The following is a 13,812-nucleotide window of genomic DNA, read 5'->3' on the forward strand; positions in this document are numbered from 1 at the left end:
TCTATGAATTTTTGGCGATTTCTCCTGTAAAATCCTCTGAATGTTCCTCTAACTTTTAGAAATTAGTCTTCAACGTCTCTCTTTTTAAGTCAAGTGGAAATATAGCTACAAGGGAATACCTATTTTGAGGTTGTAGGCTCTTACTCAACCTGAATCTCAACAGAAAAGAAGATTATTTTACTTGGAAAGGGAACGGCAAAGCACCTCCCCCTCCCCTTCACCTGGCTTGTTGATAACATGCCCAGTAGGTAATAACTAATCTTTTAAGTGATTTTCATTTTATGACTTTTCTTTCTCTACTATTTCAGTCTCAATACAAGTCTTACCGGCATTATCAACAGTAGGCGGGTATTCATATTTGCAGAAAAATATTCGAAAATATATCTATTTCCCTCATCCTCTGTTTCAGAATCTCAATTCTGGTGAAATTGATGCAGTTTTCGAGAATTTTCAAGAAAATGGCACTTGGCAATCTTTCGAGAAACAAGACTTGCTCGGTGATGCTCTGTTCAGGGTAAGTTAAGTTTTTGAACACAAAGACTTGAACTCATGATCAGAAATGTCATCTTTGAAAAGATGCATTTTCCTGGAATGAAAATGAAGAATCCAGGACTAAATCTAACTCAAGCCATGCAGCACAGTGTGTTCAATTTTGACTTTTTGAATCTTCTCAGTTAGATTCGTTCATTTTTGCTGCTTTTCTATCCAATCAATTCCTTTCCACCTAAATTTTAACAGTTTAAATTTAGGTACAAAATCTCCTGAGTTTTTGCCTCTGCTAGGCATCTTTAAGAGAAAATCAGTACGACTCTGATATTTTGCCTGTCAAATTCTTAAAAATGTTAACTTTTTTTGTAGGTGATTGCTGTAGATGCAGACAGAGATGAAAATGCACGCCTTTCCTATTCTCTGCAGAGTGGTAAGAATAAAGGGAAATTCACCATTGATCCAGATACAGGAACTGTCTATTCTGACGTATCGCTGGCACCAAACGATGGATTTTATCTGATGGTATATACTCACAAAATCTCTTAATCGAATACTTTTTAATTCTTTTCCAACTCCAGGTTTTGTAATTTTTTTCTTTTTATTCTTCAGTTGTGGAACTTTCAGTTGCTGTAGGAATTGCCAATGATAAGAGTAGGCATACCTAGATTTTTTACAGTAGAAATAATCGGTTTTTTACTTTACCCACCAAAAATGTTTTTCATTCAACTTAAATCCATAATTATATCAAAAGCGGAGTTACGATATGTATGAAAGATCTAAAAATGGATGATCTAAAAAAAAGACTGAGTCTAGGCAGGTACGTAATGTTTTCTACTCTCCCCCCCCCCACCCTTCCCACTAGTTTTCACTCAACTCTTTTTCGAACACATTTTAGTTATGAATTAGACCTTCTAAGCTATTTCCTGATTTTTTTCAGCTCAAGTGAAGCATAAGTCTTCACATTTTATTCAAAAATGTCCATTGTTCTTCCCCTTTTACACTCTTATTTCAAACAATCTCTCTCTTTCTAATTTGTGAAACAATTTATTGTTTATGATCTTTAAGGTTCGAGCTTCTGATCAAGGCTCACCGAACAAGAGTGCCACAACCCGAGTGTCCGTCCAAGTTGTTGCCATACCGGACGAATCAGAGCATCTGCCCACTTTGCACGATCCCATCTTAGAAGTCCAAGTAACCGAAAATGATCCAGTCGGCTTTCTCGTCGCTATAATTCAAGCATCTGATGAGGACCAAGACTTTTTGTGGTATCAAATCATCGGTAAGAATATTAATGAGAATAGTTGCTTCATAGCAATTTAATCTCCTCAAAACTAACCTGTAATTTTTGTAAGAATGGAGCTTCTTATGAATGGAAAAAATAAGTCATTCAGGCCAAGTCTAGTATAATTACATTAATTATTTTTATTTTTTTTTTGTTCTATTTTTTTCTCCCTTTCACTCGAAAAGCAATGACTCATTTTCACTCTCAGTCTTCCATTTTGTTTTGATTTCCAATTTTTATGCACCTAAGCACAGCCCATGTTGTCCGTCAACAAGTGTTTTCTCTGGATGATACAGAGTGATTATTTTTCTCTTTATTTTTGTCCACTTGAAGTCTATCATGCCCATAAAGAGAGGACGGTAATGCCAAATATTCTTTCATCTGTTTGCTTGTATATGAAATTATTTAACGTTAGTTATTATTGTGTACCAAGTGAGAAGTTCTCCTCTTCCTTTTTTTTCAAAAAATGAAATTTTTTGACTCTGAAACTGTTCATTGGAGTTTAAACAGTAAAAGGTGCCGATTTTTACCCTCTGAAATTCTTCCTAATATTCCTAATATTTGCCCTCTGCACGAAAAGCTTATAACTGATTTTCCCTCTCATATAAATTTATCGGTTTTCTTTTGTCAGATGGTGACCCCGAGTCAAATTTCATGATCAGCAGAGACAAAGGTACTGTGATACTAGCTAAGAAATTGGATTGGGAAACAACAAATAAATACAAGCTGAATATTAGTGTAAGCGATGGAGTTCACACAGTCTACTCACAGGTAACGTATCTACTTGAGCTATCTTTTTCTTGAATTTTACTCTCGACATGTCTATCTTTGTCATTAATTATTTCAACCCTTTAAGATCTCTAAAATTGCCTTTTTTAAAGTTTTTCTCTTTTTCTTCATTGCTTGTTCATTAATGTGAAATCTTGGGTATTTTTAGCTGATCGTCAGTGTTGTGGATATTAACGAACATCCTCCAATATTTTCTCAATCAGTCTACAAAACAAACATCTCTGAAAGAAGCTCCATTGGATCTGAAGTTCTGAAGGTTGAGGCTACGGATTTAGATGCAGAGAACAAAGTACTGTATAGTCTTCATGCTGCCAGGAATCCCCAATCGCTGCATTTGTTCAAAATAAACTATCAAACTGGTGCTATCACCATCAGTCATGATTTGGATTGGTAATACTTCATTTTCTTCATATTTATCTGAAAAAATTAATGTGCAATCGTTCCCTTCTTAAATAATTTGTCTTCAATTTCTCTCTTTTTTACCTATGATTTGGATTCTAAGCTTGTTTTTGAACTGACTGCGAATGAATATTTCTTATAAGAAAAAAAATATATTTAGTACCAACTATAGGTACTCAAGTATGCCTTTTGCAGATGAAAATTCTCTTGAGTCCATCCCATAAATATCATATCTCTTGCAAAAATGGATCCTAAATTACAATTTTCAAATCATTTTTCAGGGAGGGTATCTCAGAGCACTTGTTAATCGTCATGGCCAGAGACTATGGAACACCTGCTAAGAAGAATTTTGCAACTGTGATAATCAATGTTTATGATGCAAATGACCATGCACCAGAATTCAGTTCAGCCAGCTCGATTCAACAAGGCCAGGTGTTTGAAACTGCTAGTATTGGTACAATTGTCGCCCAGGTTGTCGCAACCGATAAAGACCATGGAGTGAATGCAGCCATCACATTCTCTATTACTTCAGGTATTTCTTTATTTCACTTTAAATGCCAGGAAAATTAATGAAGAGGAAAAATATCTTTATATGCCATGGGATTGCTTCTTACCAAGATCCTGAGAAGGGTAGTTTTGACTGTGACTTAGATGTTACCAATTCATCTGATGATTCAACTTAGGCATTACATGTGTAACTCCGTTTTCTATCGTAAATAGCTGCAGAGCTCCGTTTGTTAGAAGATACTCCTTGCATTCAAGTAATATTGTCAGATAAATTCGGAGATTTATTTTTCGTCTCAAAATAAATCATGGACATTGTTCCAGTAATAGCCAGGGTGTCAACATGTAGAGTTCAAAAATATAAAATTCAGAGAATGTTGAGGAAAGATGTTACGAAAAAAATATCAGGGAAACAAGAAATTTGCCTCAACACTGAAAGAACCGGAATTTTCCCCCCTTTTGTTGATCCTTTCTCTGTCCTGAAATTGTTTACAACTGCTGGAACAAATGTTTCATATCCATTATATTAAAGAGGGAGAACTGGTGGTCAATTTTAGGAGAAATAAAATTAAGGGAACTGTTTTGTCCAAATCAGTTGACATCCTGAATGGCATGATCTTTAATCCAAATTGACTTAACTTTGCAGGCAATGTCGCGAACGCTTTCTCAATTGACCCAGTGTTGGGCACAATTCAAGTTGCCAAGGAGTTGGACATGAGTACTATGTCTGAATATATGCTTATCGTTAAAGCAGTTGATGGCGGAACTCCCCAAATGTCTTCCACACTTCCTGTCTACATCATGCTTGTCATGGCAGACAATGCGCCTCCTAAGTAAGTGAATTTTTTATCATCTCTCTATGAAGATTTGTGAAATTTTAAAAAAAAACGCAATTGAGAAACTATACATTCTCAAAAAAAGGGCTAATATACCTCCATCATAAAAAGAATGCTGAAAGTTTTCAATTTCTCTTTCAAAGTTTTCTGCGGCATCCAGTGTTTTTGTACTTCTACCTTGGAGACTTCTACTTCTGCCTCAGCCACTTTATCTTATCTGATGTTCTGCTTCCTCGTTTAGATTCCTCAAGCGGGAAGTTGCTGCCGAGCTGTACGAAAATGAACCTGCAGGCACCATCGTAACACAACTGGAGGTTAGGAGTGTCTCCCTCCTCCAATACGAAATCCTGACAGGCAACATGGACGATATGTTCACCGTAAATCCGACCATGGGAATAGTCACCACCAAGCGACCACTGGATTACGAGCAGAACAAAGTTTACAACCTCACCATCAGTGCTACAAATATGGTTTGTGTATACTTAGTTTCATCAAATTGACTAAATTAGTCACTTCAAATCAATTTTGTCTCCTCCAGTAAATCTTAAGTCTGTCACTCGATTAAAAAAATTGCCCGCCGTATGCCATTTCAGTCTTTGATAATCCACAGAAAATGAACATGCCTGAAAAAATCTATGTTTTTCGCAAATTACATAAACTAAAAACCACCACTGATATAATTTCTCCATAGGATTGAAATCTGGAGAAACTAAAAAGTGTCAGCGGAAATAATTTCATTTGATGTGAAAAGACTGAGAATTCCTCATATTATGTATTATATATTACTGTATATTCTTCTTCTCATAATCCACAGAAAATGAACATGCCTGAAAAAATCTATGTTTTTCGCAAATCTTATAAACTAAAAACCACCACTGATATGATTTCTCCATAGGATTGAAATCTGGAGAGACTAGAAAGTGTCAGCGGAAAAAATTTCATTTGATGTGAAAAGACTGAGAATTCTTCATATTATGTATTACATATTACTGAATATTCTCCTACTCATAATCTCTAGAGTTTTCTCAACTGCTGGGATAAAAGTTTTGGAAAAACGTAGCTTTCATCAGGAGCTCAATTTTAAAATTAAGAGCAGATATTCTGCAAGTTGTTAGATTCTTGTTCGAAAAACTCTTAGACATTTTTATGTATTTTTCCTCAAATCTGTGGACCCTCTGGTAATATTTACCATATTTTTCTCTATATTTTCTTCCTTCATGGTCACTCCAGTTTCATCAAAAGTGGATCAGTTCTTTTATCAGTTCATCTCATTGTGTTATTCATTTGTCAATAGGCTGGAGCGAAAGCTGTATGCTCAGTTGTCGTGCACGTTCTTGATAAGAATGACCATGCTCCGACATTCACGAAATCCGTTTACTACGGTTTTGTAAACGAAGGCACTCCTGTCGGCTCGCTTGTCCTCAGCAATTCGAGCAACCTGCCTTTGATCATCTCAGCAACTGATAACGACGCTGAGACCAATGCCTTACTTCACTATGATATTGTTGAATCAGGACCCAAAAGAATCTTTCACATTGTTCCAAGTACTGGTAAGTTCATTTTCCTTCTCTGTTGTTTTTTTTTTTTTACAAAAGCAAAAGATTCCTTGTCGTTTTATCTTCTCTCCTGTCTAGAAAAACTAAGAAAGTTAAGCACAAGGAAGGCAACACGATGAAGAACAAACCGTTTTGCGTAATAAAGTAAAAATACTGTAATTTTCGTAAAAATCCTAGCCCGAGAGTTCTGCTTTAAAGATATATAATGAAAATGAATGCCAAAATTTTGGCTCCCTGGTCTGTCAGCCTCTCTCGAGTAACTTTAAGATATGCACCTTGAAATTTTTCAATCCATCAAAAATCATTCATCGTGCCCAATTTTTCCGCCTTCCAAATATCGTTTTATTTTCCAGTCTGGTCTTTTTTGAAATGGCTGATTTGATTAATAAGCGTATTGTCCTCTTAAAATCACAAACAGAGACTTCATACCAAAACTTTAAGAAAAAAAGAGATTCACTTTGCTGTTACATTCCGAAAACTTCCTTGATATGTGGTTTGAATCAGAGAAAAGTTTTGATAAAACCCTATCTGATTTTATTTTTTCTTCCGCAGGTGCAGTACGGACAGTTGTCATGTTAGACTACGAAACTACCCCATCAGTAGAATTTCACGTTTTGGTCAGTGACCTTGGAAAGCCGCAACTTTCCTCAGACATTTTAGCACTGGTACATATTGATGTAGTAGATGTGAATGACTGTCCCCCTGTTTTCATGCAGCCTTATTACAATGCAACTATCCTCTTACCAACGTATCCAAATATCGTCGTGGCTCAGGTAATTATATTTCCTAGTTGATAACTTCTTAAGTATTTTTTTATCTTCTGAATAAATTTTACGGCCCTGTCATTAGCTCTTGCTGCTTTGATTGTAAAAAATATTCCCAAGCCATGCATTATGGAGGTGAGAAATGTATCCTGAAAGAAACCTATTGTTTCAGTGACTTGTTCTATCTTTGAATTTTTACTTGGGACCTTGTAAGTATACCAAAGAGAAAAGCTTAAGTTTGTAAGCACACGTTTAGGGTTCATTTTGCCTTTTGGTTATAAATTACTGTACTCATGTTGTGTATTTGAATGAGCGTTCACATCCAAACCTAAAGATTTCTGGTTGTTAATCAACAAGGATAGTCAAATCGGTATCAGACCTTCACATGATGGGAGCTTTGAAAGGAGGGGGAAAATTTCATCAAGAAATCCTAGATATCATCCTAGATTCATGGAGGAAGCTGAATTTTATATCAAAATTTATATAATCTTTATGAGTTTTGGAACAAAAATCTCAGATAATTGCAACCTTGCCAAGCAAAACCAAGAACTTTAGAATGAGTCAGGAAATTGTCTTCTCCTGCAATCTCTCTATTTCTTCCCTATTTCTCGAGTGGATACATGTATGTAGTTCAAAATACAATCTTTCTACTTTTGTTTGGTCGTTCCTTCAGGTTAATGCAACGGACAAAGATTCGGCCAATCTGACTAAATTGGTTTATTCTATCACAAATGGAAATGCTGGAAACATATACTCGATATCATCCAGCACTGGCGTAATAACATTAAAAGACCCTGCTAAAGGCCAATCTACAAGTCCGCATGCTCTCAAAGTCTCGGTTACCGATGGGCGCTTTACAACTGATGTGTAAGTAAATTTTATTTTTTTAATTGTATTTTTTCTAAGTTCACATTCTGCATATTACTTGGTATCTTTTTGTTCTTAATTTGGTCAAAACTCTTGAAATTTGACCATCTAGTTTATTGATATGTCTGATCTACTGGTTTTTGTATCATTATTTTTATTCTTTGCACATAGGATGGTGTACATAAGTTGGGAGAAGAGTGAAAATTCCGGTCTGATCTTCCAAAAATCATTATACCAAGGAGTTGTCCAAGAGAATAATACCAAAGTCATGACTGTTGCCGTGGTCAATGTTCTTGGTAGTGAACTGAACGAGCATCTAGTTTTCTCCATTCTGAACCCTTCCCCGATGTTCGAAATCGGCCGAACCTCTGGCGCTATACGAACAACTGGTGTGAAGTTTGACAGGGAGGCTCAGGAATATCAACTAATCATTGTTCAGGTACTGAATGAAAAAGGTAGAATTTTAGTAATTAATAAACCATACCATAATTCTATGTAATCTGAGGAACTCGAGAAATTCAAATAAGTTAGTGATCATGAATTTGATCACCTACTAGTAATGTATCGCCAAATCTCGAAATCCTTAAATTTCACTTTGTTTGAAGAATATCTTGTATGAATTTTCAAATGAGGTTGTTTGGTTGGTTTTCCTGTACAAAAACGAAAAAGCAATCACAATTTTTAAATTCTGTGATCGAGATGCGGTTTTTTATAATTTTATTATAGAACAGTAACATCTTTAAAGTCAGTATCCTTAAAGTCAAATCAAATTCAATAATGCGGTGTTTTTAGAATGCATATTTTGCTTTTTTATTAGGTTTGTATGACTAAATTTTCATTTGTTTTTGCAGGCCCTTAGCTTTGACGGGGAGAAAACGAAGGTTGCTCATGTACCCGTGAACATAACCGTTCTTGACACGAATGATAACTGTCCAATGTTTGTTAATCTACCATACTATGCAGTTGTCTCACTAGATGCACGCAAAGGAGAGGTCATCACCAAAGTGAGTGTCCAAATTTGTTCTATCATCAGTGAGATCAATTTTTTAAGTTTCGCCTTTTTGGAATGCTAACATTGATCTGAGTCTCAATGTTAACAAATATTGCAGAGAAAAAAAGAAACTGAAAAGTCAACTTTACTCTTAATAATCTTATTATCAAAAATCATGTTAACAATGTATCAAAGAAAACATTTCGAGATGTGCTTATCATAAATTGAAAAATGTAAAAAAAGAAAAGGCAAGAAAGGGTTTAGCCGCAGAACAGCTGGGAGACGTTTAGTTTAGTTTGTTTTTTAAGCTGATCTCAATCAGATTTTTTTTCTCTTTTTCTCTTTTCTTTTTTTCCATGCTTGAACCCTCCCACTAACAGTTCTTTTTGCTTTAAAATCCTCTCTAGGTTCATGCCATAGACTTGGATAAAGGTGAAAACGGTGAAGTATGCTATGAGTTAACTAAAGGCCAAGGAGAACTGTTCAAAGTCAGCCGCTTGACAGGTGAAATCGTACTGAAACAAAGCTTAGAAGGGCACAACCGAGAATACCAACTCACTGTTGCTGCTTACGATGGAGGTAATTATAATATTCATAATAATAATTAATAGAATGCTGTAATGCCATAAGCAAGTTTTAAACACAGTTAGCAATATATCAATTGACTTGAGATGTGCATCCTCAGAGCTTGAATAAGAAAAATCACAATATTCAAAATTTTTCAAAAATTACATGCGCAGTTTTTTTGTTTTTTTTTTACCAAATGATAAAATCAGATTTTCTGCCCTTATTTTATTTGAATTATGAGAAACCAAGGATAAAAAGTAAAATTGTGCTCTTTGATTTTCTTTGCAGGCACAACTCCATGCCGGACAGAAGTTGCCGTCATTGTGAAGGTCATCGACAGATCATTACCAGTTTTTGACAAACAGTTTTACGCGGTTTCCGTTCCGGAGGACATTGATATCCACACGCCTCTTTCAATCAGCATTAACGCAGAATCAGCTCTAAACCGGAAGCTCATATACAGCATCTCCGGTGGAAACATCAACGAACAGTTCGCCATCGATTTCAACACAGGTGAGTTATTAAATTCATTTTGCCCTAGGTTTTAGTCTTGTAAATGTCGGAACCTTCAGTGTCAGAGAACACAACAGCTGTTTCTCATTGGTTTGTGATACCTAGCTGTTGAAGATCTTATCCTCCATAAGCTCCTAAGTAAGTTCGCACTCCTTCAATTTGCCTTCAGTTCAGTTGAGATTCATGGTCTCAGTGATTCAAAGTGGAACATTAGTTAATAAAGCACCCATGCAAAGGATCTCATAATGTCTGTCTTTGTCTAAAGATCGTGTCCTAAGTCTGGAGTGTTGCCTCTAAAATTTCAACCAAAAGCATTGCCCCTCGGAAGATGAATCCATCTAAGAATTTTTCAATTCCAACCTCAACAAAAACCATTCTACACAATTCCATCATAAAAGTTCTATGATGATCTTGGTCATAAAGTAGAAAATAGGTCCCCCCCCTCTTTCTGATGCTATTTTCTTCAAGCTTTTCTTCGTCTTCTTTTAACTTAACACTTTCAACTTTTACTTCAATAAGCAATCTATTTTCGTCTATTCTCAACTGGGCACACCAAAGTAGGAAAGAAAAAAAATTGTGAATAAATATGTTAACAAATGGGACGAGGATGAAAATTTTGAAATGTTGTATCATAGTTTGCTTCCTTCTGCTCAAAATTGGTCAATTTTAATCCCGAAATTGTCACTAATTTTAACATGATAACTTTACTTGTGTATGTCGTCTAGTATAGGTTTAACTGAGCTTATGTAACAATATTATTCAATTATTTACCATTAAGTAACTCTCTAACAATTTTTAAAAATGAATTATTTTTTCATTTTTTCTGGAGATTTGAAGAAGCAAAAGTGCTCTCACCTAGCTTTCATTGCAGCACAGTTTTTTTTTTTTAAATCATATTTAAACCTTTCATAACTGAATGCAGTCTGCTTCCCAACCATTTCGATTAATACACTCAAAATTGTACAAAAATTAACCTGTTTTAACAGTATCTAAAATTTACAACATAGGTCCAATGGCCTTGTTAAAATTTAGGTATAATGCTTTTTCTGGTGAATTAAGTTTCTATTTTTGTTTTCCTTTCGCAGCACCCGACAGTAACAATGGGCCTTGTAAGTACTTGAAAATGAATTCAGGGTGATGTTTTGCTTGTTGTGTTGTCAGTTGCTTGTTTTGTTTTGTGATGTATATTGTGGTGTGATCATCTATATCTGTTCGATTTTTTTTATCAGTTTTCATCATTAACTTATGCCTTTCACAACTTTCACAACCGCTCAGTTGCACAAGTGAAAGACCTATGTTTTGCTGTTTGAAACTTTTGGATCAACAAAAATATCAAAATCTGCCTAAATGCAACATTTCTGGGTCCACCTTTAATGGAGTTTTTTTGTTTGGCTTTTGTTCAAAACCTATGTACACTTTTTTACTTTCCCTTGTAACATAATGAACAATGGAGCCTCGCGTGCGATGCCATTGAAATGCATCTTGAAGACATTCAGATAGTGGTGAACAAAGGAATGTTATCAATGGTTTAACATGACCCAACTGCAAGAATGGACCACTAGACAAGGTACGAATTTAAGCAATCTGTTACATGTTTCTTAACCAGAATTTCACGTAGAACACGATTCAAACTACGAAAATTACCGAAATCAACTTCTAACGAAGATATTAACGTTTTTATTTCGCACTGATTACGAGGAATTTGAACTGCCCGCTCACAAGAAACTCAAAGCTCTACGTGAGTCAAATCGCGCACTACAACGGTTTCAGCAAGCTTCTTAATCGAGCAATGTTCATTTTCCACCATGTGTTGTTCAAACTATTGGTAATTTGCTATAGCTGAGCCAAAGTGTCAAGATTGAAGTTGAAGATTTTTACATCGCAGAGACTGTCATGATAAACATTTAGCGCGCGATGTAAATCACGTAGAGCATTGAGTTTTCATGAGCGGGTGGTTTGAATTCACGCATCAAGAATCATTAAATATCTTCGTCAGGAGTTGATTTTGGTAATTTTCGTTGTGCGTATCGTGTTCTACGTGAAATTTTGGTTGAGAAACATGTATCAGAATGCTGAAATTCGTACCTTGTCTAGTGGTTCATTAGGAGAAAATTTCACAAATCAATGTTACGTTCCAAAAGATTTGTGTGAGGGTTGCTATTTTCTTTTTTTTTATTATTTACTATTGCACTGTTTTGATAGATTTTTTATGTTTTTTCACTGCACTGCTGAATGATTTTCAATCTGTTGATTAAGAAACTACAGCACATTTGCTGTGTGATTCTGTTGCATTCCTGATTGTGCTCTCTTAAAGTTCCAAGTAGATAAATACTGAAAAAAATGATCCCTCCATGATCCTTTTTTTTAGCAGACTCAGCTTATTATTATGCATTTTAAAAATAAAAAATCAAGGTGTCTACAAGGCTGGAAAACTTGAGAAATAAAGAAAAGATATAAGGAAAAATGTATCGTAAAATATCTTGGAAAAATGTCATCGAAATTCATGGAAAAGAATGGAATTATTTCCATTCACTTGGTTTGTCTCTATCTGTCCTTTTGCCACAACTATTGAAGGAATAACATTTTGAAACTAACTCAATACAAGAATATTTTGATTATCTTGTAATTTGTACAGAAAAATAAAAAATGCCAGATAATTGAAAGTCCATGAAAAATGTTAGAAATTAGGGAAAATCAGTAGAAACGTGAGAGAAAAGTACAGAAGCTGCACAAAATGATTGAAGCTCCAGCAATTGGTGGTTGAATAATCAAAGTATTTTTTTATAAATACCTGCCCACTTTATTAAAGCTTTTTTTCCTGAAAACACTAAGTAACTGAGAAGGGAATTGTGTGCTTTAAGATTAATCTTGAAATTAATGCAACAGATTCCTTTTTTCGTTTCTGTACACTTATAAATAGTTTAGTTGTGGAAAACCGGAGGTCTGTAGACACCTTGAAAATGTTGAAATGGCTTTAAATTGACTATCACTGAATGGCTGCCACCCATTGACCTCATACTCCAGGAATAAAATATGCCATACCTGTATATTTTTACCATGTTATGCTCATTGCATCATTAATTCATTATTATTCATCATTCATCTATCATTAATTCATACTAGGTATTCAAATTCATCTCTTTCCGATGTTTAGTTTGTAATTATCCAACAGATAAACACACAGAGCTGTGATTGAAATTTCAGTTCATTGTGGCTCAATAGACTGTTTCTGACAACAAAATTGTAATGAAAAATGATGGTTCAAAACCTTGAAACTTAAATTATTTTTATTTTTGGTAATGTAGCTCTTCTTTTACCTCAAATTTTGAGTTGCCTACTGTCATTAAAGAGATCCGCCGAGCTCAAGTGACGTGGCCGAGCTGGCATACGATATATCGCATGCCAGTTCCGCCACAATAAGTCCGCCACAATAAGTCCGCCACAATAAGTCCGCCACAATAAATCTGCACAATAAGTGAGAAGTTACCATGAGAAAAAGCTTCGCTTTTCAAGTTTTGTAAAGTTTTCTGCAAATATTTTGGTGACGAGGACAAACACCTACCTAGGATACAGCCTTTGAAGTGTCCCAAGATTCGCTTGTTCTTATGGCAACTGTTTCACCTATTGGGCAGTTTTCATTTCACCTAGTTGGGGTGTTTTTTTTTTCTCACTGATTTAATTTAGGTAAACATTCAGAACTTTAGCGGAAGTTTCACTCTATTGGAAAAGCTGCCATGCTTTTATGACTCATAAAAGCAAGATTTACTAAAATGAATTTTAAAATTTTGCTTACAATAAGTCATCTTTTCATTTCAGGTGTGCTTTATGTAGTTGATGAGCTGGATTATGAGACACGCCAGGATTACAGTCTTACGGTACGAGCGACTGATAGTATCTCAGGAGTTTATGCGGAGGTATTGGTCAGCGTTATTGTCACCGATGTTAATGACTCACCACCTGAGTTCCTATCTGATTTCTACAATGTCTCCGTTTCTGAAGCAGCACCCTTTGGATCCTTTATCCTCAAAGTCACTGCCAAAGATAGAGACACAGGTAAAAAACAGTTAAAATGTTTTAAGCTTTGCAGCTGTTAAGCATGCGGGTAAAAAAAAAAAAAAAAAAAAAAAAAAAAAAAAAGAAAAGAAAAAATATATTTTTTTCAGTGTCCTCTGAAATGCATAAAACGGTTTATTTTCTTGGAGAATTTTCTAGTCTTTTTTTTCACTTTTCAATGACATTAATGATTTATCCTTTA

General features: G+C 35.1%; 1 protein-coding gene across 7 annotated transcripts in view; it reads left to right on the forward strand.

Annotated features, from left to right (window-relative positions):
* kug (FAT atypical cadherin kugelei) overlaps positions 1-13,812 on the forward strand; it is a 517,384-nt gene that overhangs the window by 474,034 nt on the left and 29,538 nt on the right. For 5 of the 7 annotated variants that reach the window (XM_019040503.2, XM_072305395.1, XM_019040499.2 and 2 more), the window contains 17 exons: positions 410-514; positions 859-1,011; positions 1,555-1,768; positions 2,403-2,542; positions 2,709-2,950; positions 3,241-3,491; positions 4,110-4,296; positions 4,541-4,769; positions 5,594-5,849; positions 6,408-6,628; positions 7,293-7,486; positions 7,658-7,925; positions 8,338-8,490; positions 8,885-9,056; positions 9,333-9,557; positions 10,643-10,666; positions 13,374-13,610. In XM_019040503.2, coding sequence (XP_018896048.2) covers positions 410-514; positions 859-1,011; positions 1,555-1,768; positions 2,403-2,542; positions 2,709-2,950; positions 3,241-3,491; positions 4,110-4,296; positions 4,541-4,769; positions 5,594-5,849; positions 6,408-6,628; positions 7,293-7,486; positions 7,658-7,925; positions 8,338-8,490; positions 8,885-9,056; positions 9,333-9,557; positions 10,643-10,666; positions 13,374-13,610 — 3,271 coding nt within the window. The remainder of the gene's footprint in view (positions 1-409; positions 515-858; positions 1,012-1,554; positions 1,769-2,402; positions 2,543-2,708; positions 2,951-3,240; positions 3,492-4,109; positions 4,297-4,540; positions 4,770-5,593; positions 5,850-6,407; positions 6,629-7,292; positions 7,487-7,657; positions 7,926-8,337; positions 8,491-8,884; positions 9,057-9,332; positions 9,558-10,642; positions 10,667-13,373; positions 13,611-13,812) is intronic. The other 2 variants (XM_019040505.2, XM_019040501.2) reach the window with 1 other exon arrangement.

This window comes from Bemisia tabaci, chromosome 10 (assembly GCF_918797505.1).
Source record: "Bemisia tabaci chromosome 10, PGI_BMITA_v3".
NCBI lineage: Eukaryota > Metazoa > Arthropoda > Insecta > Hemiptera > Aleyrodidae > Bemisia > Bemisia tabaci.